At 41.8% G+C, this 26,553-nt stretch overlaps 2 protein-coding genes across 2 annotated transcripts in view; one reads left to right on the top strand and one right to left on the bottom strand.

Annotated features, from left to right (window-relative positions):
• Positions 1-38: 38 nt before the first annotated feature.
• On the top strand, positions 39-7,333 carry ORC6 (origin recognition complex subunit 6). Its single transcript, XM_044256221.1, has 7 exons — positions 39-446; positions 1,933-2,062; positions 3,279-3,442; positions 3,655-3,744; positions 5,511-5,623; positions 6,108-6,176; positions 6,773-7,333. The coding sequence occupies exons 1-7, from the start codon at positions 382-384 to the stop codon at positions 6,898-6,900; spliced, it is 759 nt and encodes a 252-aa protein (XP_044112156.1). The 5' UTR covers positions 39-381; the 3' UTR covers positions 6,901-7,333.
• Positions 7,334-13,058: 5,725 nt separating this feature from the next.
• The window catches only part of MYLK3 (myosin light chain kinase 3), a 35,197-nt gene continuing 21,702 nt past the window's right edge, over positions 13,059-26,553 (bottom strand). Inside the window, exons 9-13 of the mRNA XM_044256219.1 lie at positions 26,163-26,233; positions 17,721-17,849; positions 16,608-16,760; positions 15,155-15,287; positions 13,059-14,012 (exon numbers count right to left, since the gene is read on the bottom strand). Coding sequence (XP_044112154.1) covers positions 13,953-14,012; positions 15,155-15,287; positions 16,608-16,760; positions 17,721-17,849; positions 26,163-26,233 — 546 coding nt within the window. The 3' untranslated portion in view covers positions 13,059-13,952. The remainder of the gene's footprint in view (positions 14,013-15,154; positions 15,288-16,607; positions 16,761-17,720; positions 17,850-26,162; positions 26,234-26,553) is intronic.

Below are 26,553 nucleotides of genomic sequence, written 5' to 3'. Positions count from 1 at the left end.
TCCGTGGACTGACGGACCTGGGTGCCATTCAGTCTCTCCCCAGTGTGTGAGAGAGGACGATAAGGTGCAGAGTAGTGGGGTATCTCTCGGCGACAGGATAGAGCCAACAGGAAGTAAAGACATCGTTTGAGGACTCTATCAAGACGGGAGAAATGGAAGAAGGGGGAGCCGCTAGTCCGAGTTCACCTGCCGAGGAGCGTGCGGTCGTGGTGCGCATGAGCAAAAAGAAGACTAGGCTTGATTTGCGCAGCAGTCGCGGCTTCTCGTCCCAGCCAATCCAGATGCAGCAGAGGGGTGGGGCCTGGCCCTCACTGGCCGGCGCGGCATTTGCGCGCGGGTTTCGTCGCGCTGCAGCGGTTCGCGCGGGTACTTCTCCGTGCTATGGAGTCGGGGCTGATCCGGCGTCTAGCTGCACGCTTGGGTATCGCGGAGCCATATGTGTTGAGGTGGGTCTGGCGGCGCAGGCCTCATCGGCCTTGGACTCCTCAGGCGAGGCCCGCGTGACGTGCGGCGGCGCCGAGTGAGGGGGGACGCCGGAGCCCGGTGGGATCAGGCCCTATTTCAGGAAGAACGTCCCGGCAGTGGGTTTATCTGAACTGGCAAGAAGGGGTGATTGTAGACGTCCCTGGGGACGTCTGGCTCTGTGGGATGCACTGTGGTGGGACGAGGAAAGTCGAAATTCCGGTCGTTTCGCGGATACTTCCTGAGGGTCTCTTTACAGTGGTGAACCACACAGACTGGATACAGACCTTCTTGGAGGTCACTATGCAGTAAACACACGCCAAGAAGTAGGAGGGAAACGAAACTAGGTGGTGTGCCGAGTCGAGGGAGGGAGGCAAGTTCTGGCGTCTGCTTTTCCTTAAAAACAACCACCTCCTAGATATATGTTAACTAATTAGAATTTAAGTAAATTTTTGAAAAAAAAATCTTAGAAAGGCCTCGGAGGGGGCTGCCGCTTGTGCTGAGACCCGATTGATAGAAGGTGCCAGCCATGGGAAGATGTGGGAAGAGCGATAGCTTGTGCATAATAAGCCCTTTGCATAATCCAGGGTTAGAAATAAAGCTATTGTGGCTGAAGTGTGGACAAGACTAGGCCCATGCCTTGCTGCTCAGTTAAATGACGGAAGGGAAGGAAAGGACTTGTTGAAAGAGTTGAAGTAAAGAGCTCCTGAACGCCGTAATCATATAGAACAGCCGTTCTCGAAGTGTGGTTGGTTCCTGGACCAGCAACATCACTCGTTAAAAATGCAAATTCTTGGGTCCCACTTCACGCCTACTGATCAGAAACTCTGAGAATAGGACTCAGCAATCTCTTTATACAAACCCCAAGGTGATTATCTTGTACCTCAAAGTTTGAGTACCACTGATTTAGAGGAAAGGATAAAGAAAGGAAGAAGGAACCCTGGTATAACTGCCAGCATCTGATAGTTTATGTTCGTCCCAGTAATGATGGAAGGATGAAAGCAGGTGTTTTTTTGTTTTAAGAAATTGAAGAACTGGGGCACCTGGGCTCAGTCCTTAAAGCATCTGCCTTCTGCTCAGGTCATGATCCCAGGATTCTGGGATTGAGTCCCGCATTCTGCTCCCTGCTCAGGGGGAAGCCTGCTTCTTCCTCTCCCATTCCCCTGCTTGTGTTCCCTCTCTCACTCTCTGTGTCAAATAAATAAAATCTTTTAAAAAAGAAAGAAAGAAATTGAATGACTTACTTTTCTTAAATGTAGTTGGGCACAGTGGAATCTGAAGTCAGGGCTGGTTCTGTGTTAGAAAACATTGTTCCACATCCCCAAAGGATGTGCTTCTTGTTGGGATCCCCACATAAACTTGCCTAGGAATTAGGCCCAGAATGAAATCGACCCTGCTGTATTCATTGTTGACCAAATGTTAGGCAAACGTCTGGAAAAGTTTGAGTGAGCATGTTGCCCTTATAACCAGGAAAGCTGAGGAGTACTTGCGACTGTCCCAGGTGAACTGTAATGGCCTGTCTGCACATACCACAGAAACCAGCAATGCAGTCATGTGTCTGGACCTTGCAGCTTCCTGTATGAAGTGCCCCTTGGACAGAGTAAGTAGGTCCCATTAATGTCTAAATATTAGACAACTTTAATGTCTAAATATTCTGCAACTTTGAAACTTAATTATACCTTTTAATTTCTGGTTGGACTAGACTCAAAACTCTTGTGTTTTAGAATTTTCCTGGCTATTGTCCTATATAATCTAGATGAATTTTAAAATCATTTTTATCGAGTTGCAGAAAATTACCTTTACTATCTCGTTTCCTTGGCCACCTCTTTCTTTACTCAAGACCATCTTTCATGCTGCTGCTAGCATCTTCCTAAAGTGCCTGCTTTTAAACTAATGTGTGTTTTTCTTCTAGTATCAGAGTGGTTGAGAGCACAAGCTAGGAGTCAAGAACAGTTAGATGTTAAGACCAGATTTTAATATCCCTAGTTACTAGCTCTGTGAGCTTGGATTCCTCATTCATAAAGTGGGGATAAGAATATCCATTTCACTAGATTGTGAGGATTAAACCATATACTGTATGTAACACACTTAACAGTGCATATCCCATTAAATGATGGCATTAAAAACACCATTAGCTCCCAATGGGTTGACTCCCCATTACTGTCAGCTTCTCCAGCTTCTCTTGAACACTAACCTCAAGCTACACTATTTACTTAACAGACCATGAACTTTAATGACTTATAGCTTTGTAAATGCAACAACATTTTTCTTTACCTGCATTTCTTTTCCCATAAGCTCCTATTTGTCTTACATGATCCTGCCTTGCCGTTACATCCCTTATGAAGATTTCCTTGACTCTCCCAGGCAGTGTTGCTTCCCCTCAGTTGTTGATCCTTCTGTTTCCCAGTTTCCCTCTCTCCCTTTTCCTGTACACATTCATCCTTCCCACCTCTACTCCCTACTTCCCTCCTTCCTTTTCCCAGTGAATTGCACATTGACATTTTCAGTGAAAAACAGATGACCATGTATGTGTTTCCTGGGTTTTTATTCACAGCTTGGCTGTAGTAACACTTGTTTTTAAATTATCTGTGCTTATGCATGACTGTCTAGTATGAGCCCCTTGAGAGCAGTACTCAGCTCTGCTTGGTGGGATTACTGACTTGACTAAATGAAGCTAAATGTTTAGATAGAGCCACTTGCCACAGAATTAATTAATTTTGGAAAAGTTGACTTACTAAACAAGTGTTTAAGGGCACCAATATATAGAATGATTGTGATTATGATTTTTATGATTGGAGCATTTTTTTCTTTCAAAGGATTATTTAATTAAACTTTCTGGTTTGAACAAGAAGATGTATCAGAGCTGTCTTAAATCTTTTGAGTGTTTACTGGGCCTGAAATCAAATATTGGAATAAGAGACCTAGCTGTACAGTTTAGCTGTACAGAAGCAGTGAACATGGCTTCAAAGATACTGCAAAGGTATGAAGCATAAAGAACCTTAATTGAAAATTTATACTGACACATAAAGCAGAATTATCTGATGTTTTATTTTCAGTCTTAAAAAATAACTAATATGGTAAGGTGACATAATGCATTATTCCATACATTTAAATAGCTTATAAATTCTGATTTACATTTTCAGTCTCTTTGAAATAATTTTTAACAATTCTGCAAACACTGCTTTCCCTTAGCTATGAATCCAGTCTTCCACAAACACAGCAGTTGGATCTCGACTTATCCAGGCCACTTTTCACCACTGCTGCATTACTTTCAGCATGCAAGTAAGTATGCCTTTCAACATTGAGAAAAGTCCACAATTTAAAAATAGATTTCTCTTTCCCAAAGAGGACTTCTACTTAGTTTATTTCAACTCAGAGTGTATTTTCCTATATAAATAATATTAGAGGGGCGCCTGGGTGGCTCAGTGGGTTAAGCCTCTGCCTTCACCTCAGGTCGTGATCTTCAGGGTCCTGGGATTGAGCCCTGCATTGGGCTTTCTGCTCAGCAGGGAGCCTGCTTCCTCCTCTCTCTCTGCCTACCTCTCTGTCTACTAATGATCTCTCTCTCTCTCAAATAAATAAATAAAATATTTTAAAAAAAAAATATTAGAAACAGTGGCCAATGACCAGATTTTGTTTATCCCACAATATAGCTGATAATTTGGAACCCCTATCGCCAAAGTCTGCTTGCCAAATGGCATTTGTATATATAAGTGGGGTATTCTGTTTTCAGGGTCCACCTTTTTTTATTTTTATGTTTTATTTTCATTAGTAATTTGTATACCCAGTGTAAGGCTTGTAAGGCTCAAACTCACAACCCTGAGATGAAGAATCTCATGCTCTTAGTCTGAGCCAGCCAGGCACCCCTAGGCTCCACCTTTTATAAATGATAAAATCTATCATTGAAACTGTAGTTTGTGATTTTTCCAGTTATATATTTTCTTAAGTACTAATTGCAACTATGTTTCAAATAACTTACGAAACACCAATGATAAATTCTAAAATCTGGATCTAAAATTTGGTGTTATCTTTTTACATACTGAAATGTTACCTTGGAAATATTAATAATTGTTATTTTTCTCTAAAGTTGTCTTGTTTTATCTTGCTGAAAAACTTCTTATAGAATGTAGGGGTGCCAGGGAGGCTCAGCTCGGATAGTTCAACATCTGCCTTCGGCTCAGGTCACAATTCCAGGGTCCTGGGATGAAGCCCCACATCTGGCTCCCTGCTCCACAGGGAGCCTTCTTTTCCCTCTCCCTCTTCCTACCACTCCCCTGCTTGCTCTCTGTCAAATAAATAAATAAAACCTTTAAAAAAAATAAAATAAAATGTAGTTGGCCCTTAAAGAATGGGTTTCTTACTACCCAGCCTATTTTGTTTTTTTAGCTCTCTTAGCCACATACCTAGAAGCAATTAATTGACATTCATAGAAAATGTCCCCATGATTCAACAAAGATATGTATATAGAGAGGAGTGTGGCTGCTGTTGGAAAAAACAATATTGACAACTCCACTTTGAATTATGCTGAACAAAGAAAGGTTTGACTAGATCTATTATCCTAAATAACAGACAAGAAGTCTGTTTTGTATATTTCATCAGTAGTTGTTGTGGAGTGGTAATTAGGGGTTTTGGAGAGGGGAAAGTAGTTTACATCCCTGTAGTACAGATGTAGGCTTCATGGATTAAAATGAGCTGAATATTTAAAAATGCTATGATTGTCATTCAGCAAATCAGTAACCTCTGAGATTTAATAGGAATTCTTTGAGGCATGAAACACCAGAGCAAATGTCTTCTATGATTTCCTTTTATTATATAACAGATCTCATGTATATTTTTGACTCAGTCCCATAAACAGCTAAATAAATAAATTCAAAAGGCAGATTTACATAGTTATAGCTAATAATATATGTGTGGAATAAAGGGAAAACTAAACAGTTGGGAATTCTTAATAAAACATGGGCAGAAAGGAAATAAGTTAATAATCTGGTTGGCCAGAGAAGACAACTATATTGGTCTTAAGAACAGTAATTTTTCAAATTCTTTTGTAGGATTCTAAAGCTAAAGGTGGATAAAAATAAAATGGTAGCCACATCTGGTGTAAAAAAAGCCATATTTGATCGACTATGTAAACAATTAGAGAAGATTGGACAGCAGGCTGATAGTGAGTATTCGTACTGTATTTCAAGAGTGTGTCATTTGAAAATGTAAACCAGCTGGTAAAAGTCTAATATTTTCAAACTTGCAAAATGGCTGCTCTCTGAATTCTGTATTTAATGTGGACTAGGTAAGTTTTTAGTGGAAAATTTTTTTGTTTTTCAAATAAAGTAACTTAATAACCTTTAAAACAGCTGTGACTATATGACTCCTTGCCTGAAAAATAGTTTCTCTGTTAACATGCTCCAGTGTTAAATGCCAGTCTCCATATACATAAACTTGAATAGAAAAGATTCTTCAGTCTGACAAGAGAAACCAAGGAAGGGAAGGCATTTGCCTTCTCCTTATCCTTATATTTGGTCAGTCAAGGTGTCTTATTTTTGTGTGTGTGTAATCCAAAATAAGCTCAACTACTAAAATTGAGAACAGGCAAAAATTTAGCCCTGATGACACTTTTGTGTTGTTGTTTTTTTTTTTTTTTTTTTTTAAAGGAGAGGCTGGAGATTCAGCTACTCCACCACAGAAGAAAAAGAAAACAATGGCTGAACCTCTAGCAAAGGGTAAGGCATACTGACACTGGACAAAGTTTGAAATTAGTGCAATGGGATTAGTGTACAGTGGGTTTAATGCAGTGACTAGTCCTGTGCTACTTGTATGACAAGAGTTAGGTTTTAAATAAATCTGGAAAATCATTTGATAAGATCAGTTTTCCAAGCAGTCATTACAGAAGTTAATAGAACTACTATGTAAGAAAACATCTAAAGCCAAACTGCTTAGGTTCAACTCCTGCCTTACCACCCACGGGCTCCATAACTTTAGGAAAGTCACTTAATTTCTATAAGCCTCAATTTCCTAATCTATAAAGTTGTACTTAATATTAGCACCCACTCATAGAATTGTGGTGAGAGCTGAGTGAGATGATGCCATTGAAATGATTGGTACAGCATCTTGAAGCACAAGGTAAGTGTTTAATGAATGCTAACTACAGAATGTTGTGAAGTGCTTGGAGTTTAAAAGCAAAAAACTGATGTGTTAGCTGCTGTTTCCACTTTTCATTTTAGCATGATAGTACCTATTTTTAATTAATTAGATACTTCAAATAAGTTTACTTGTCAGTATAAGAATTTTGAAACACTTTGAAAATTTTCTCTCACAGAAACAGAGAATGTAGTAGAAAGCTCACATAAACTGCAAAAAGATGAAGATCTGACACAGGATTATGAAGAATGGAAAAGGAAAATTTTGGAAAATGCTGCCAAAGCACAAAAGGCTACAGCAGAATGATATCAGCTTCTGGACTACCTTGGATTGTAAACCAACAGTACACATGCCACCTCAATGAAGATATGAGAGCTTTAGAATTTTGTTTAACTTTTATAACGAGGATCCTAAGACTGTTGCCTTAATAACGAAGAAGCCAGCACTGGGGCTGAGCTCAGACTGGCTGGTGACATGGGCAACAAATTCTTTAGGTCAGGCACAGTGCCTGGTTGGCACGGCCTTGGCTCCCCACAGGTCTGCATTCCTACAAAATGGAATTGAAGCAATTTTGCTCTTTTGTTTTTAAGCAAAAGACCGTTTCCTGTCCTATCCAGAATATCAAATACAGGCTGAATGGAGTCTTAAGGATTTTACTTGGATTTTTGTGTAAGTTTCTTGGTTTGACTAAATCAGTATGTGGTACAACCTAAGTTAATAAATGTTATTTTTAAATACATTCAGGTTGCTCTTGTCATCAGTTTGTGGGGTCATTGCTATGCCAAAAGCTAGTAGAAAAAAGCCATATGCTGAACCATGCTGCTCACCACACCACAAACTCTGAAATCAGACTTCCTGGGTTTAAAACCCCACTCAGTGACTTACTACCTGTCAAACCTTGAGCAAATTAATTAGCTTCTTTATGCCTCTTCTATAAGTAGGACTAAAAATGGTATCTACTTCATAGAATCATTTGAAGGTGCATCGGAGCTGATACACGTAAGACATTTAGCACAGTACCTGGAATAAATATTTAGCAAATGTTAGACTAGAGAGAGAAAAATTCACATATAAATGCCTCATGTAATGAATTACACATTAGCAGCATATTAAAAAGTTGGATGGACTGAGGGTTATTTTCTTTGATGTCCACATCCTAAAGAATGTAACCTTATTAAATACTCCTTATTTTAAAACTAGAGGAAAGGGCCTTTATAGAAGATATGTTGCTAGGGGATCTGAGGCATGCCAGGCATGATTTTAACTAAGATTAAGAATACGTGGTCTAATTAAATATTTCCGTACTGTAAAGAGGGGCGCCTGGGTGGCTCAATGGGTTAAGCCTCTGCCTTCAGCTCGGGTCATGATCCCAGGGTCCTAGGATCAAGCCCTACATCGGGCTCTCTGCTCAGCACGGAGCCTGCTTTCCCCTCTCTCTCTCTGCCTGCCTCTCTGCCTACTTGTGATCTCTCTCTTTCTGTCAAATAAATAAAATCTGTAAAAAAAACCAAAACTTCCGTAAAGAATGTAATAGAGACTACATCCAAATTTTAAAAACCTATTTAGAATGGTATCAGTAGTACTAGTGGTTGCATTTTATCTGCTCAAAGTAAGGCATAATACCTGCTGCATAGACCTGGAGTGCTAAACAAGTAATTTCTCTTCTCCCCTGCCTTTGTAAATTCTAGATATTTAGCAGCTAAGGTCAAAGAAATGCCACAGTCAAATGATCCCAACACAGGCTTAATGTCCAGCAAGCCCTATGGTAGAGGGGAATAAACCTGAAAGCAATTACAGTGCATTTAAATTCTGACTCTGCCACTTCCACCCTAGGGAAATTTCAAAACCTTAAAGAGTCTCGGTTTCCTAATTTATAAAGTAGAGACGCTTTCTACCTTGTGAGGATTAAAGGTAATATTTCTCAAGTAAGTGGCACTTAGAAGGTGTTCACTAAACAGTAGGTCTTGTTACTACTTTGATCTGAAATGGGTAAGTGAGGTTTTTCTTCATTTATTTATTAAGATTTTATTTATTTGAGAAAGAGTGCAAGGGTTGGGGGTTTAGGGGACGCAGGGGGAAGAGCTGAAGGAGAGGGGAAGCAGACTCTGTGGAGCCCTTCATGGCACAGGGTTCAATCCCACAACTCAGAGATCATGACCTGATCCCAAATCAAGAGTCAGACACTTAACCAACTGAGCCACACAGGAGCCCCTTTCCTCATTTTATTTTAAGAAAGTGTATAATTTTTTTTATTTGGTGCCAGTATTTCGATTTCTGGCTTTGGGTCAAAGCAGTCTATTCATTACCAAGTAAAATTAGGCACATTCACTTTTTCTTTTATTACTGTAAAATGCACCTAACAAAATTTATCATCTTATCATTTTTTTTAAAGATTTTATTTATTTGACACAGAGAGGGGACACAAGCAGGCAGAGTGGCAGGCAGAGGAAGAGAGAGAAGCACACTTCCCACCAAGCAAGGAGCCTGATGTAGGACTCGATCCCAGGACCCCGGGATCATGACCTGAGCTGAAGGCATCCGCTTAATGACTGAACCACCCAGGTGTCCCTACTATTTTACCATTTTTAAGTGTGTATAGTTCAGGAGTGTGAAGTACATTCATATTCTTACACAACCAATCTCTGGAGCTCTTTCATCTTGCATAGCTGACTGCAGCCATTAAACAACTCTACCTCCCTCCCCTAACCCTTGGCAATCACCATACTGTTTATGTCTGAATTTGTCTATTCTAGATTGGTTCCTCATATGAATGGAATCATGTCCCTTATGCTTATTTCACTTAGCATTATTCCTTGAGGTTCATTCTTATAGCATGTGTCAGAATTTCCTTCCTTTTTAAGGCTGAATAGTAGTCCATTGTAAAGATAGACCACATTTTATTCATACATCTGTAAATGGATACTTGATTTGCTTCCACTTTTTGGCTATTCTGAATAATGCTGCTATGAACATGGATGTACAACATCTCTTTGAGACCCTGCTTTCAATTCTTTTGGATGGATGTATACTCAGAAGTGGGATTGCTGGAACATGTGCTAATGCTATTTTTAAATTTTTTTTTTAGATTTTATTTATTTATTTGACAGAGATCACAAGTAGGCAGAGAGACAGAGAGAGAGGAAGGGAAGCAGGCTCCCTGCCGAGCAGAGTCCAACGCAGGGCTCAATCCCAGGACCCTGGGATCATGACCTGAGCTGAAGGCAGAGGCTTTAACCCACTGAGCCACCCAGGTGCCCCAGGAATTCTTTATATAGTCTAGATAATAACCTTTTAGCAGATACATGCTAGCAAATATTTTCCTCCACTTCTTAGATTGCCTTTTCACTGTTGATTCCGTAAGAGTAAATGTAAATTATGTTTGTGACTTTTTCCTCCTTTATCCTTAAAAGCAGGTAATGGTTATTATTTTGATTATCTGGAACATAGTTATTTCTTATATGGCTATTTTTTTTAAAGATTTTATTTATTTATTTGACAGAGATTACAAGTAGGCAGAGAGGCAGGCAGAGAGAGAGAGGAGGAAGCAGGCTCCCTGCTGAGCAGAGAGCCCTATCCGGCCTCCATCCCAGGACCCTGAGATCATGACCTGAGCCGAAGGCAGCAGCTTAACGCACTGAGCCACCCAGGCGCCCTCTTATATGGTTATTTCTTAAGTTAACTGGAGTCGGGGAGTAGGCATTGCCTTAAAGCAATTCTTTCAAAACAACAATTTTCCAGCACACTTATATTTCCAGTGGTGGATGCTTACTACCTAGTGAGTACATTTCAGTGCTACTTTGTGAAGACTTTGTGGAAGCTCACTTCTTTAACACTGTCTCATTGTATTCATTTAAGTGATTTAAAAAACTCTTTATCATGAAAATTCTCAAGTGAAAATATAATGAAACCCTGTATTGATCATTCAGACCCAATAGTTAACAAAGATTTTGCCACATTTGCGTAACTGTATCCATTTTTCCTAGTCATTTAACCTACATTATTACTGCATTGCCATTATCATAACTCTCAAAATTAATAGAAATTCTATGTATTATTTTTTCAAGGTTTATTTCTTTTAGGGAGAGAGAAGTAGCATTAACAGGAGAGGGAGAGGCAAAGAAAATCTCAAGCAGGCGCCCCTGAAATTCTATGTATTATTGAATATGCAATTTAGCATTTTATTTTCCTGGATGCCTCTAAAATATCCTTTTATTGTTTGTTCAAATCAAGGTCAGAGCAAGGTCCACAATTGACATTGCATTGCTCATTTTTTATTATAAAAGCAATACATGCTCATTGTAAAAACAAAATTTCAAATTATTCAGAAAGTTATAAAGTGAAAAGTGGAACTGCCCCTTCTCCCCATCACCCATACTCCACACCCCACTGCTAAGTTTCTTGCATATCCTGGAAATTTTTAATGCAGGTATAAGCATATGTCTCTCCACAAATGAGATGATACTCTCTCTCTCTCTCTCTCTCTATATATATATATATATACACACATATATATATTCTATAATTTTCCTATAATAAAAGGTGGTGGTCAGTACATCTCAATCTATGTTTAACAGCTACAAAGTATTTCCCTATATGAATGTGGCAAAATTTATTTAACTAAATTCATACTGATAAGCATATGAGGTTGTTTTCATTCAGCCATTAGCAGCAGTGCTACAGTAAACATTTTGCATAAATCTCAGTCCACTTGTTCAAGTATTGCTGAGGGATAAATTTCTAGAAATAAAATTGCTGGGTGAAAGTGTGGATATGACTTTTATTTGGACACATACCCAACGAAAGTGGAAGAATTCCATTTCCCCATTTCACCCCCACAAGCACACCAATCTAACAGGTGAAAAAAGTGGGTCCTATCTTTTAGAGTTTCTCTGCCAAGCAGTTTCCAATGACTATTCAAATGGAAAATCCATTAGAAATAGTTGATACGAGCACAGTTGCAATCTAAAAATACCAGCAAAGTAGAGAACTAAAAATATCTGAAAAATTTAGAGCTTTGAAAGTTCCCTTGAATTTCAGATAAGAGAGGCTAAAATCACATTACTTCTCACTTGTGTGGGATTGACCTAAACAAAGCCCTCCTGAGGGGATTCTAGGTAAAGAATAACAGCATACAGGGGGGGGAAAAATAAAATCTGATAAGTAAAGGATTCTCTCTCTCTCTGCCCTGTCCAATGTAGAAGCAACTAACCACATGTGGCTAATTTATGGCTAATGCAACTCTAGGACCGAATTCCTGTTTTTATTTAAGTTAAATGTGAAAATGGATAACCTCATTATTAGAAAACCTTTGAGGTGTTTCAAACAACTTGAGTATGTGAGTATATGTTTCCACAGTAAATTTCATGAAATCTAAATACAAACTAAGCATGTCTGATGAAAACCTCTTGTCTGAATTGAAATATATTTTAAGTGTAAAATACATACCAGATTTTGGAGATTTGTGTGAAGAAAAAATATAAAATATCTCATTAATAGTTTCTATGTTGATTATAAATTGAAGTGTTTTTGATCTTACTGTGTTAAATTATTAATTTTACCTGTTTCTTTAGGGGAGCTATTAGAAATTTTTTAAGTGATGTATATGGTTTGTATAATATTTCTGTCAGTGGTGCTCTAGATCAAGCAAGGTAGCTAACTTCATTTTTCTGGGGAGAAGATTCATAGCATTCCCAAGAGTCAGAAATCCCAAGGGATGTAAGAATCACAGTACCTGACAGAATTATAAGGTAACTCTGGCTCCTTCTGGAGGTTGCCTTCCTAAAACCTTTTCAGAGAAGTAGCTTGTTTTAAAATAAGGCATTATCTTAAATCAGATTACTCTCCCATGAAAGAGAGATTTTCAGCAGCTCTCTGTTCTGATGTTCATCCACTAGCTGGGCAGCTTGGAGCAGGCCTGGATACGCTGGTACTGAAAAATCTTAGTTCTCAACAAGAGTTAGCCTTCTGGAGAAAAGTTACAACTTGAGAACTGCAGCAGTAGGAGTCCCCTCGCCTCCTTCTGCCTCCCTCCCGACACCCACGCCCTCTGCCAAAAAAAGCAGGGTCTTTATTTGAACAAAAATCCTGAAAGGCTGTGAAACTGTTGCATGGCTAATTAAAAACTTAAAATAAAAAAAAACACAAAGAAAAAAACTAAGCTAAAGGTAATTAAAACTGCTGACCTGAGAAGTTCATGAGGATAGCACAAAAATCAGGTTAGAAGCAAGGAAATTAAAAGCATTTGTTACTTTCAAATAATAAAGTACTTCTTGTTACTAATTTTATAGGTTAAATGACAACACTGAAAGTGGCATATCCTTTTTTTTTTAAGGATTTTATTTATTTATTTGACAGAGTTCACAAGTAGGCTGGGGGGTGGGGTAGAGCAGGCTCCTGCTGAGCAGAGAGCCCCACGCAATGGGGGGACTTGATCCCAGGACCCTGAGATCATGACCTGAGCTGAAGGCAGAGGCTGAAGGCAGAGGCTTAACCCACTGAGCCTCCCAGGCACCCCTGAAAGTGGTATATCCTTAATAAAGCTGTAGAAGAGCAGTTTATTGTCCCATGATATACCATTTGTGTTTCTCTCAGAAAGCTGAACACCATTACACTCTTATCCCTCTTTTACATATTGCCTGTCAATTCCAGATTTACTAGACCCTAAGCTCATAACTGAAGAAGGGAGTTCAGGAGTGAGACTACCAATTAGGAGAGGGTGGAGGTATGTATAGATTTAAAAAGCACATTCAAAATAATCATAGTTCTGATTTAGCCAGGATAGGTGGTATATTTTGAAGTTTCAAAGAATATTAAAGGATGCATGGTTTGATTCTCAAAAGAGAAAACAAGTTAAAACAAGTGTGAGGATCATTGCCCTAAATCCACATTGCTTTCCACAAGAGCAGGGTAGTATAGTAACATGTCAGCTCACTCTCGAGCAAATCAAAATTCTAAGAATTCTTTGTACTGGAGGGAATAACACTGAATAACATGCCCCGTGTAATAGTCTATTTAGTTCTTTAATCAGAGTAAGTTTAGACTTCAGATTTAACATATACAAAGTAGAAGCTTTCCTACGTACCTAAAGCATTGCCTACGCTTATCACCCAAAGTAGTTATACTTGAAAAGTAAACACAGCATATCAACATAGTATGATCTTATAAGGCAGAAAAAAAGTTTTTAGGTCACTTTCCTTACAGCCACTTTTCATCCAGAAGGAAGGCAACAGCCATAACCTTTCTTTACAAAATAAGAGGAATCAATATTAGTACAAGACTGAATTATTACAAATCTTGAGTCATCACTTCATCACCAGTCTCAATAATTTCTGGGCCCATGGGAGCAGCAGTGTTGAGAATTAGGGACTAGTTGGAAATTTCCTTAGCCTGTTGGCAGCTGTCACCACGTAGAAATGTTTCTTGACGTTAAGGAGAGAAAAGAAGAAAAAAATATATTTTTAGACCAATTGCTTTAAGAACAATAAAAGGACTTAAAGTTTAGCTACTTGGGCTTGTTCAAAACTGAGAACTTAATGGAGAAAACAAATTTGTGGCAAACTTCTAGCAGAAGCATGATTTTGGGGCATTCTGGAGCAAGTATGAAGTGAAAAAATAGGTTATCCTGCCCTTTTCACATGAAAAATGGAGTCCATTGGAATACTGGTTTTCAAGTTGTAATTCACAGTCCACCACTGGGGCATGAAGTCAAATTGGTGGGTTATGACCCGCACTTTTTTGAATGAAAACAAATACCACAGAATAGAAAATATCTGAGTGCATCACACTCTGTTTAGCCAATGTTGGGGTACTTTTATTTCATAGCGTATGTATGTGTATGTGTATTTGTATACTGGCTGGCTTTCTAGGTAAAGGCTTTTGTTTTTTGTTCTTTAGTGAGGATCTGAGTTGATATCAAGATGCAGGAAAGCCACTTTCCTGGAGGACAAATGTTTTTGAGACAGATTTTAAGTCCATAGAACCAAAGAGTTCTGTTTGTAAACAAAATTATGAAGCTTTTAAAACCTAATAGGGTTTCTCAGCCCTTCTTCCTGAAACATGCAGGAATCAGATCTCAAGCTGCAGGCAGTAAGTTCCAGGCACTTCACTACTATTGTCGTTGGGAACATATGCTCAAACTTCATTCTGTCATTACAAGTGTCCACCTAAGTATGAACTTAATGCCACTTTTATGCCAGATGGTTTTGGTAGGTGGCATTTTTAATCAAGATAACAGGTTTTGACATAAGACACTTTTTTTCTCCTAAATCTATTTAGAATAAAAATGTAAGTAAAGGGACGCCTGGGTGGCGCAGTTGGTTGGACGACTGCCTTCGGCTCAGGGCGTGATCCTGGAGTCCCGGGATCGAGTCCCACATCAGGCTCCCAGCTCCATGGGGAGTCTGCTTCGCTCTCTGACCTTCTCCTCGCTCATTCTCTCTCTCACACTCTCTCTCTCAAATAAATAAATAAAATCTTTAAAAAAATGTAAGTAAAAACAGCTACATTTCTCTCAAAGGACACATTAAAGACACATTCTGCCTTCCTAAGAAAAAACAGATACCTTCCATTTTCTCTGAGCCATGTATTTCTGCAGTAATAACTGGGATTTGAGACGAACTTTGGATTTTGAAGCTTTGGCAGGCAAATTATTCAACCACTCATGTTTCAGGCACTGTGTGGCACTCATTCTGCAGCTGTGAAATCAAAGAGAAGTTGAAACTTTTAGTTAGGGTTGCCTTTTCTGGTTGTCCAGAAGATAGTTCAGCTGGCTAAGAAGTCTGAGTCAATGGGACAGATTAGTCATTCGGGCAGATTTGTGCCACGTACTAAAAAGGAACTCCTCATGCCTAAAATTCCCCTCCTTAGAAGTATGAGAAAGTCTTCGGCAAAATGCCCCTGCCCTCCTTAAGTGGGTAGGAGAAGAATCCATGAAACAAGATGGGATAGGGAGGGAGACAAACCATAAGTGACTCTTAATCTCACGAAACAAACTGTGGGTTGCTGGGGGGAGGGGGGTTGGGAGAAGGGGGGTAGGGTTATGGACATTGGGGAGGGTATGTGCTTTTGGGTAAATTGGAAGGGGAGGTGAACCATGAGAGACTATGGACTCTGAAAAACAATCTGAGGGGTTTGAAGTGGTGGGGGGGGTGGGAGGTTGGGGTACCAGGTGGTGGGTATTATAGAGGGCACAGCTTGCATGGAGCACTGGGTGTGGTGAAAAAATAATGAATACTGTTTTTCTGAAAATAAATAAATTGGAAAAAAAATGCCCCTGCCCTCTACAGAGGGAAAGTAGCCCAGTGATTAATCACCTCTTTCAGAGGGAGTTGGGGAATCAAGGCAGGGAGTAGAAAGGCCAGCTGGGCCTGGAATTGCTCTTAAGAAGTTGCTCTTAAGAACATGAGCCTTGAAAGAAGCTTGTCTCTCCTTCCAGAGAAAAATGTCAGTTTTGTTCATCTGAACTAAAAATATTTTTTCTCTCATAACTTTTCACAATCGGAAAGAATCAAATAGGAAAGGCCAAGGAACTATGGGCTGTCTCAGAGCTCAGATTCTTGGACCTCGCCCTGGGTTGTTTGCAATTATTTCTTAGTGTCTGATTATCAGAAAACTCCATGGTTCCACCCATGAATTGGATAGGGCTGCTGAAAACGAAGTCGGCCTTCATTATCAACAAAAGGTTTTCTGGCCTTTATTCTGGGGAATAACATCTGCATGTCTCAACTTTCTTTCAACATTAACCCATTAGAAGTGCTAACTTAGTAGTAGGACTAATTTATATGTGTGGTCCTTTCTAAAACTCCGTCTAGATTTTATGCTCCTAGTTGCTTATTTTTTTAATGATTTCCTTCATCTCTTCCCCTGCTACTTGTTTAGCTCCAATGGAGTGGCAAACTAAGAAATCTTGGACAGAATTGGTCCAGAGGAAACCCCAGCATCAGCCTGACCTTCACAGCACCCAGACGGGTGGTCATGGTCAGAATGGCTTCAGAATGATAAGCAATGAAGGGTACCTCTTCTCTTTGACGAGCAGACGGGAAACAAAGTCTTTGGCCTCCTCCGACAGCCCTTCAAAGGTATCAGCGTCAAAGTCCCAGCTACAGTTCACAATGAAATTCATGGTCTCTGCATCTGTTTCCCCTAGAAATGGGGACAAACCACTGAGTCTACAGAGGAGAGAAAGAACCATCAGTGTGTAGAAGCCATATATGCCAACACTCAACAAGAGTGTAGAGGTCTTACAAGGTTCAAGACCATTAGCCAGAACCAAGAGGCTCCCCCATTTCTTCTCTACAGGAGATAGTCCAGTGTGTTCTGTTAGGGGAACAAGCGGCAGGACTGAAAATTTAGAGGCATGAAGAGGGTTTGAATAAATCCCCAGTCATGCTCACCTATTTTCCTTTAAGCCTGAAGTGAAGAATAAACTGAGACCCAGTCCAGTATGTCCATTTATCAGGTACATATTGACTTAATTTTAAAATACCTTAGCATGTCTCCGAGACAGCCTGGTGAGCTTAGAGACTACCCCAGGCCTTGGGGCCCAAAGGAAAACTGGCTCATTATGCCCCTCTAGAGTGAGGGCAGAGGGACAGGACACTCTAACTTGCTGGCCTTGGGCCTCAAATTCCCCCCATCTGATGCAGTACACCCAAACAAAGTGTGGGGATGCACAGTAGCAACTGCACTGTAATGATAAGTCTGGGAGCAAAGCATGACTTGATTGGGCCTTGGAGGAAAAGCCAAGGAAGGTCACAGAGATGAGAATGCTTAGTACACATAATCTCATCTCAGTCCCTCCTAACTCTGCTTTCCTCAGTCCAGAGAAAACAGTGCAGGGCAGGAAGGACAAGGTTAGATGATGCAGGAGCCCATGTCCTGCCATGTGCATCTCCTCTCCTTAGGACTCTGTTGTACTGCAGCACCTGCATTTCCTTGCCAGAGAGCTTTCTCTCCAGTGGAAGCTGCTTTATCCGCCCAGAAGTTTCAGGGAACCAAGGTCCTCGGCATCAGCACACAAGCAACGACTGGTAAGAGTTGGTGTATAAATACCCTAAGTCCCTCCCCCCTCAGACAGAGTAATTGTGAAGGGCTGTTCCACGATGGGAGCCAGGCTCCTGGGCACTCACAACATGTAGGTAATGACTCCCACACTCCACATGTCCGTAGGGAAGGACACAAATTCATAGTTGACCACTTCCGGGGCCAGGAACTCTGGAGTGCCGAAGTTCACCTTCAGCTTCTCCCGAGGCTTGTACCTGGCGAAGAGAAGGTGCAAAGGACCATGGGAGTGAGCCCGGAGAGAAGATGTGGAGGCTGGGACTAATTCCAGGTGGGAGCCAGACATTCCCAGCCCTTCCTGTCTGCCATGTTGTCTAGACCTCACATATCACCACGTAATCATCATAACTCTGCCCCAACTTCAGACTTTCCTAAGTCACTAGGGAGAATCAGAAAACCACAGCACTCTTCCTCCAGGCAACTGCAACGTGAAAAGGAGAGAAGATCAATATATCTTATTCGTCATGCAGCCACACGAAGAAGCACAAATTGGAGAGCAGCTGTCTGGGGAGGCCTGCTCTTGTGGTGCGAGCCGTTTGGTTGGTGAGATGACGGTAAGAATTAGAAAAAGCAAATGTGCTCAATATCACTAATCATCAGGAAACTACAACTCAAGACTACAAGGAGATAACACTGCATATCATGACTACTATAAAACAAGCAAAGAAACGAAAGACCAGAAAATAGCAAGAGTTGGCTAGGATATAGAGAAACTGGAACCCTTGCTGGTGGGAATGTAAAATGGTGCGGTTGCTATGGAAACAGTATGGCAGCTCCTAAAAAAATAAAAAATAAAAATAGAACTACCATATGATCCAGCAATCCCACTCCTACATATATATCCAAAAGAACTGAAAGCAGAAACTTGAGGAGATATTCATACACCCATATTCATAGCAGCATTATTCATAACAGCCAAATGGAGGAAATAAAGTAAGTGTCTACTGATGGCTGACTGCAAAAGTAAAATGCGGTAGACACATACAGTGGAATATTCTTCGACCTTACGATATAAGGCAATTCTGACTCGTGCTACTATATGGGTGAACCTCCAGGACGTTCTGCTAAGTGAAACAAGTCGTCACAAAAGACAAATGCTTTTGTCTTTTGGTATCGTTCCACCTAGAAAAGGCACCTAGACTAGCCACAGTCAGAGACAGTGGGTAGAATGGTGGTTTCCAGGGGCTGGAGGTAGGGGGAAAGTGACCTGTTACTGTTTAACAGGTATAGAATTTAAGTTTTGCAAGATGAAAAGGGTTCTAGAGATCGGTTGCACAACAATGAGTAATACTTAACACTAATGAATTAATTCAAAAACAGTTAAGATGATAAGTTTCATGTATGTTTTACATAATTACAAAAAGAATAAGAATGAGAAAAAAGGTTCTGGGGCGGCTGGGTGGCTCAGTCAGTTAAGCAGATGCCTTTGGCTCAGGTCATGATCCCAGGGGCCTAGGACTGAGCCTCAGATGGGCTCCCAGCTCAGCGAGGAGTCTGCTTCTCCCTCTCCCTCTGCCCCTACCTCCTGCTCATGCTGTCCCTCTCTCTCTCAAATAAATCCATAAAACCTAAAGATCGTATTGATTTATTTGAGAGAGAGACAGAGAGACAGAGAACACTTGCGGAATGAGAGAGAGCGCACAAGCAGGGGGAGGGGAAGGGCAGAGGGAGAAGCAGGCTGACTCGGGGCCTGATCCCAGGATATTGGGATCATGACCTGGGCTGAAGGCAAATGCCCGACTGAGACACCCAGGCACCCCCAATAAATAAAATCTTTAAAAACAGAAAAGAGAAAAATGGTTCTGAATAGGAAGATTAATAAAGGTTAGGAAGAGAGTTGATGGATGAATGGGGAAGGGGGTGGCCAAAGGTGGTTTTTAGAATTTGTGAACTTTGAGAAAGTCTTTAGCTAAGATGTAATGAGCAACATCAAAGATGGCCTTTAGTAGGTGAGTAGATAAATAAACTGTGGTACATCCAGACAATGAAGTAGTACTCAAAGCTAAAAAATGAATTATCAAGCCATGAAAAGATATAGAGGAAACAAGCCCACACTACTAAGTGAAAGAAGCCAGTCTGAATGGGCTACATACTGTATGAGTCTAATGTCATTCCAAAAAAAGCAAAACTATGGAGACCTATGGATAGTATATATATGGAGAAATATGGATAGTATATTAAAAAGATCAGTGGGGGCCAGGGGTTGGGGTGGGGAGAGGAAAGGAGGGATAAAGAGGTGAGAGAACAATGGATTTGTAGGGCTTAGAAATACTCCATATGATACCAAAATGATGAATACATGTCATTTCACATTTTTCCAAACCCAAGAGTGAATGGTAATGTAAAGTATGGACTTTGAGTGATAATATGTCAGTGTAGGTTCATCATTGGTAGCAAATGTACTGCCCTGTACTACCCTGGTCGGGGTCGGGGGGGCTTGACTGGGAGTAAGGAGTATATGGGAAATCTCTGCACCTTCCCTTCAATTTTATTGTGAACCTAAGATTGTTCCTAAAAAAAAGAAAATAAAGTATTAATTTTTTATGATTTTATTCATTCATTTGACAGACAGAGATTACAAGTAGGCAGAGAGACAGGCAGAGAGAGGAGGAAGCAGACTCCCTGCTGAGCAGAGAGCCCGATGCAGGGCTCCATCCCAGGACCCTGGGATCATGACCTGAGCTGAAGGCAGAGGCTTTAACCTACTGAACCACACAGACGCCCCTAAAGTATTAATTTATAAAATATAATGGGCACATCCTATTTGCCAGGGTAAAGGCTTTCCATATATATAATCTCTTCTCATTCTTACAATAGCCCCATGAAGTCTCTAAGATTACCCTCCTCATCCTACAGATAAGGCAATTGAGAATAAAATGAAAATCCTGCCAATGTGTCTTGCTTCCCTTAAACCAGGGAGGTGACTTGTCAAAGAGCTTTCTCTTCCAAATTTACTGAGAGCCAGATAAACGCAGACTTGTGCCAACACAGCCTACCTTCATCCAGTAAAGGAGCTACAAGGATCATCTTGGTAGCCTCATTGAGCGCGAAGCAAGGAGAGAGCAGGATCCCCCCTCTGGCAGACCCTGGCAACTGAGTCAGGGCCAAGGAGCCGAGCTGTAAGGGACATCTTTCCTCTGGACAACAAGCAGCTACTCTGCTCAGACAAGTCCCCAGGGAATGCCACAGCGTTGTCCAGCATCTCAGGACCGATAAGAAGAAGAGGACAATACAGTATTTGATTCATTGTGTAGGGAAAAAATCTTTTGTTAAGAAAATGGATCCAGAAGCCTTGATGAAGATCTTAATTGTGGTTTTGTTGTCAAACAGTGTGTTGTTTTCTTTTGAAAATGTACAAAATATCTATCATATTAATAGACTGATAGTCTATTAATATTTGTATAGAAATCGGTTTGTCTTGCATACTAGTGTAGATACACACATTCTAGCAAATGTATTTGCAACTATGATGTGGTCAGGGTTTTGTGATATAAATATACGTTTTTAAGTGTACTTTCGCTTTTAAAATGCATGTTTGGTGTTTCACAATAAAAGATCTGAAACCTCCCTCCCTCCCTCGCATAAAAGGAGAGAAGAAAAGAGAGAGGAACGAACACCCAGGCTCTCAGCCCCTAGAAGCCACTTTCCCAGAGGCTGCCTTGTTCTCACTGCTTCATCTCGCCCCGAGCCACATCCTGTGTCCTGTGACTTTGTCGCTCACTCGCCCCACCCCACTGACACTGGCTCGGCCACGTGAGATGCAGGGGGTATGATAGCGGGGCCCATCCAAGCTAGACCGTAATAGCTTGCCTCCTGGTTCCTCCGCCACCACCATGAGGAGAGAACGGGAGACACATAGAGCAGATCTGCCCTCACTGACCTGCGTCTTAGATCCAAGCCCGAGTCCGCTTGGTGGTCAGGAATCAGTGATTCCCAACCATTGGCCCATGGGTAAATGTTTAACAACCAGCTATCTGATTAAGAAAAAAAAAAAAAAAAGTCCTGATTTGCAGCATTTGCCATTTGCAGTGGTATAAATACTGATTTAATGATGGTTGATTTCAAACATGATGAATGTCTGGATGCAGAGTTGGGAAGCGACGTGCTGTAGCGAGCCATCCCATGGTCTTTCAACAAGCACCAATAATTGCAGGAGCAGTAAAATAATTAGGAAGTGAGAACGTTTGAAAACATAAGTTCTTTAATTGTAAGTTCATACAATTTAATCATGAATTAATGGTACGTCTTAACAACTGTTTACAAGGTTCCTTATCTTGAGCGGCTATGAGTGGGTCCAGCATACCACACCCCCAGATGACTCGCAAATGAGTGGATGAGAATAAATGACAGCTTTAAGTCTCTGCAGTTTGGGGGGGTTTGTCACACAGCAGTACTGTGGCAGTTAACTAACACCAAAGCTGTTTCAATATATCCACCAGGACCTCCTCTCCAAATTCCTAAGGCACTCTGTGACTATAAGGTCACATAAGAGGTTGCAGCCTCACGGAGGCTGGGGCGGGCACTTCCTTGCCGTGCCAAAGGATCTGATGAAATAGGTTTGTATTTCAATCTGAGCACTGGACTGGTAGTCAGGAAGCCTAACCCTGCACCCAACATTCTGGAGACCAAACTTAAACAAGATACTTCCCATCCTGCCCCCATCCTTGACCTGTAGGCCCCTACTTCGACCCACTGATGGGTCTCACTGCCCACTGGTATAACACTGGTCCCTCTGGATGGATGTTTTGGCCTCTGAAGATCTGTGTGTGCCAACCCCCCAGACCCCTACCCCTGCCTACATGATGGCCACCATCACCTCAGCATCTTTAATAGCTCCACCCAGAAATACCACTTTACTTCCTACAGTTTGTATTTTAGGGGGAAATTGGCTTTTCCTTCCTCTCTACAAACATTGCTTCTTCTGGCATATAAAATATGCTCTCTCAACCTGCACATTCCCCCCACAGATTCCTCCTCTTAGAAGGACATGCAGGCCAATCTGGCAAAATCCAACTTGCCAAATAATCCTTTTGCCCAATGGCCAGCTTGCCAGACTGCTGAGGAAGTTTCCAATGTTTTCCTTTTACCTCCCAGCTGGAGCCAGTGCCTCTGTCAGCCCATCTCTGCTGAGTGCGGTTTCCTGAGCACCACGTGTTTTAGACACCTGCATTTCCCCCGTGCCCAGCAGTTTCACGTGGGTGGCCTTCTCTTCAATGTGGTTCCCCGAGTTTATTGTCTTGAACTTGCCTTGCCCTCCGCCTCTGGGCCATCAGCAAAATTATTGTCATCAGTGCCTTTGACCAGGTTAATGAATTTATCTGACAGTTTGAGATGGACTGCCTGAGAGTTTGGGGATAGATTTGGACTGACATGTTTGGTAGGCTGTCCTACAGCCTTTTTCACCTCCCCACTAGGTAACTCGATGCCTGATAGGATAATGTTCCAATATCTTAGCAGGACATTCAGGACTCCCTAGTAACACCCTCATCTCCACTGTATCTGCCTCCCCCCGTCCCACCCCAGCTCCTCCCTTCCTGTGTGGGCCTGGTGTACATCCTCTACCAGCCCCCATCATCCACACACCCCCACCACTCCCACCCCCACCCCCGTGTGCTGGAGCTGGTTCTCAAGAGTACAGGAGAGTCCGTTGTCCACATCTCCTCCCAATATGCATTCAGTGATGTTGTGTTGGTAGGTTGAACTCAGCTGAAATTAGCTAAGGCTACAAGTCGAACCCCATCTCCATCCAGGCCCCCAGAGCTGATAAACATTTGCCAGCATACTACTGCCTGCAGATTAACAACACCCTGTCCATCCCTCCCTGCCAGCTGCTCAGAGAAGACTTCCCAGAATCCAGTTGCCTCAACTGGTAAATCCTTGCTCTGAATTCAGTTTGTCACTGTAAATACTCATTTGGCAGTCGGACATCTGGCAGTTGGGAGGGTACCACATACACACTGCGGGAGGCTGTGCATCCTCAGTTTGCCCCACTTACGTGAGCGTTGGTTCCTGGAAGGGCAATGTTTTGTGGCTCTCCAAAGGGCTATGATACATAAACAGATACAAAGGACAACTGCAGCATTTACTTCCATGAGGAGGGGGGCCTGATGCTTAGGAAAGAAATGTCTAAAAAGACTCTTTGGAAGGCAGGCGATGATAATAAAAAAATAGATTCAGAGACATTGCTATAGCATTTAAGACACGCAAGCGTGTAAGATGTATCCCAACTTGATAAGACATTATTTAGGAAAATATTAAGTAATTTTTTACATCATGGATTGAATGTGATTTTGAAGCATTTGGGTTGGGGGCTTTGGCATATCGTTCATGAAAAACAGTACACAGTGTAATAGGGATCCTATTCAGTAGGAATATATGAATATATGAATTTTCCTCTGCTATTACTCTCACAACATCACCCTTGGCCTCATCCATCATGTTGGCATTGAAAAATGCATCTTTTGCGCCTGCAAAAGAAGCAAAGTTATCACTTCACCAATGGGGAGGGACCTAGGAAGAGGCCACTGTGGTTTTGACTACTACTTCTGGGAGGCAGGTCTGGACAGCCGAGGCTGAGCTCAGGCAAATGGCTCTGTCTCCGTGGGGACAAGGTTTTGCTTTTCTTCCCCTGGTGGTGGATGGAGTGGAGGACACTGTTAGGTTTATAAAGGGGCAAAAACAACTTCTTTGTGATAAATGTCCAGCAGGATGAGGGAAAATTTGAAGAGTTGAAAATTCAGCTGCACTGTAGAGACCTACCTAAAAAAATATATGATTCCCAGGGAAATGTGATTCCTGGTGGAAAAAGAATTCTGGAGGAAGTAGACTGTGGGTGCTTGAGGGTTTGGGGGACAGCCCTACCCAATGCCATAGTTAGGAACCCATATACCCAGCTGTGTGTGCCAGGGGCCAGAGTGTTCATCACACATTTGACTGGACAGGATCATAAAAGTACTTATGGATAAACCATCCTTCACTAGGCTTTAGGCATTTTAAGGGATTTTAAGATTTTTTTTTAAGATTTTATTTATTTATTTGTCAGAGAGAGAGAGAGAGAGGGAGAGCAAGCACAGGCAGACAGAGTGGCAGGCAGAGGCAGAGGGAGAAGCAGGCTCCCTGCAGAGCAAGGAGCCCGATGTGGGACTCGATCCCAGGACGCTGGGATCATGACCTGAGCCGAAGGCAGCTGCTTAACCAACTGAGCCACCCAGGTGTCCCCAAAGATATTTTTTAAGTTACATGTTTACTTTGTGTAGTCAAACTGGAGAACCTAGCCACCCTCCTAGGCTGGGTCTGCCCTGTCGACATATTATTCCATTTAACCTTCAAAACTGCCCCATGTCAGCAGGCATTTCATTTTATCATCATTTTACGAAGATTTAACTCAGTCTTGAGAGGCCCAGAACCACTCAGCCGGACACCAGCCTACACTGGGACATACGCATCCTCTTATTTAAACTACTCACTTCCCAGAGGGCAGGGATGGTTCTGGATACCTCATACAGCTCAGCACATCCTAGCTCCAGGTCTGGGGGATGAATAGAACTGATCTGACCCCCCACCCCCCCGCACCCATGCAGTGGTCCTCTTTTAACCTGTCACACGCTCTCTGTTCAGACAGGGGGACTGAAATAAAATGAATCCCGCAGCCTTTTAAGGAGAAACAGAGTCTGAAGCATGAAGCCACCCCCCTAGCCCCCTGGGTAGTAACAAGGCCTATCTCTGCACAATCAAAGTCTACCAGCCTGTCAGGGACAGAGCTTTCTGTGTCAGTTCCAAAACTCAAAAATCAGAGAGGATGGGGGTGCCTGGGTGGCTCAGTGGGTTAAAGCCTCTGCCTTCGGCTCAGGTCATGATCCCAGGATTCTGGGATCGAGCCCCACATCAGGTTCTCTGCTCAGCAGGGAGCCTGCTTCCTCCTTTCTCTCTCTCTGCCTGCCTCTCTGCCTACTTGTGATCTCGCTCTCTGTCAAATAAATAAATAAAATCTTAAAAAAATTTTTTTAAAAAATCAGAGAGGATGAATACCCAACTTTTATATCAACATGGGTGGGACTGGAAGAGATTATGCTGAGTGAAATAAGTCAAGCAGGGAGAGTCAATTATCATATGGTTTCACTTACTTGTGGAGCATAAGGAATAACATGGAGAACATGGGGAGAAAAAGAGGAGAAATGAGTTGGGGGAAATCAGATTAGGGAGACGAACCATGAGAGACTGTGGACTCTGAGAAACAAACGGAGGGTTTTGGAGGGGAGAGGGGTGGGGGGATGGGAGAGGCTAGTGGTAGGTATTAAGGGGGGCATGTATTGCATGGAGCACTGGGTGTGGTGCATAAACAATGAATCTTGGGACACTGAAGAGAAATAAAATTTTAAAAAATGAAAAAAATAAAAATAATGCTAGCACACACACACACACAAAGGCTGAACTGTGGGTAACCACGTCCAAAAGAGCCATAAGCAGTCCCCCAGGAGTTTTGTCAAAGTGCCAAAATATAACTGTCTTACCTTCTGGCCAGCCCAAAGTCAATGATCTTAATTTGATGTCCTGTTTGACTGACACACAGTATGTTCTCTGGCTGGGAAAGAAAGAGAGGTCTGCTTAGCTCAATCAGCAGCCAAGAAGGTGCGCAACTCCCACACTTACGTCAACAGGCCTCAGATTCCCAGCTTCGAAGAGAACGAATGGGTCAGGACAGTGCTCCTACAGGAATATGTAGATCACAAAAACGAAGTGGACTAGCGTGAGATAATAAGGGGTGGTATGGATTGTAGGGAACTGGGGGACTTCTGCCCTGTGTAAAGCAGCTCCAGCCACTGGTCACCATGCAGGAATGCAGGCCCAGTTGCTCAAGAGAAGCCAGAGTATATATCTTTATGTGAAAATTCCATGCTTTTA

Source organism: Neovison vison, chromosome 7, assembly GCF_020171115.1.
Source record: "Neovison vison isolate M4711 chromosome 7, ASM_NN_V1, whole genome shotgun sequence".
Taxonomy (NCBI): Eukaryota; Metazoa; Chordata; class Mammalia; order Carnivora; family Mustelidae; genus Neogale; species Neogale vison.
This window is presented reverse-complemented; position numbering and strand designations above follow the sequence as displayed.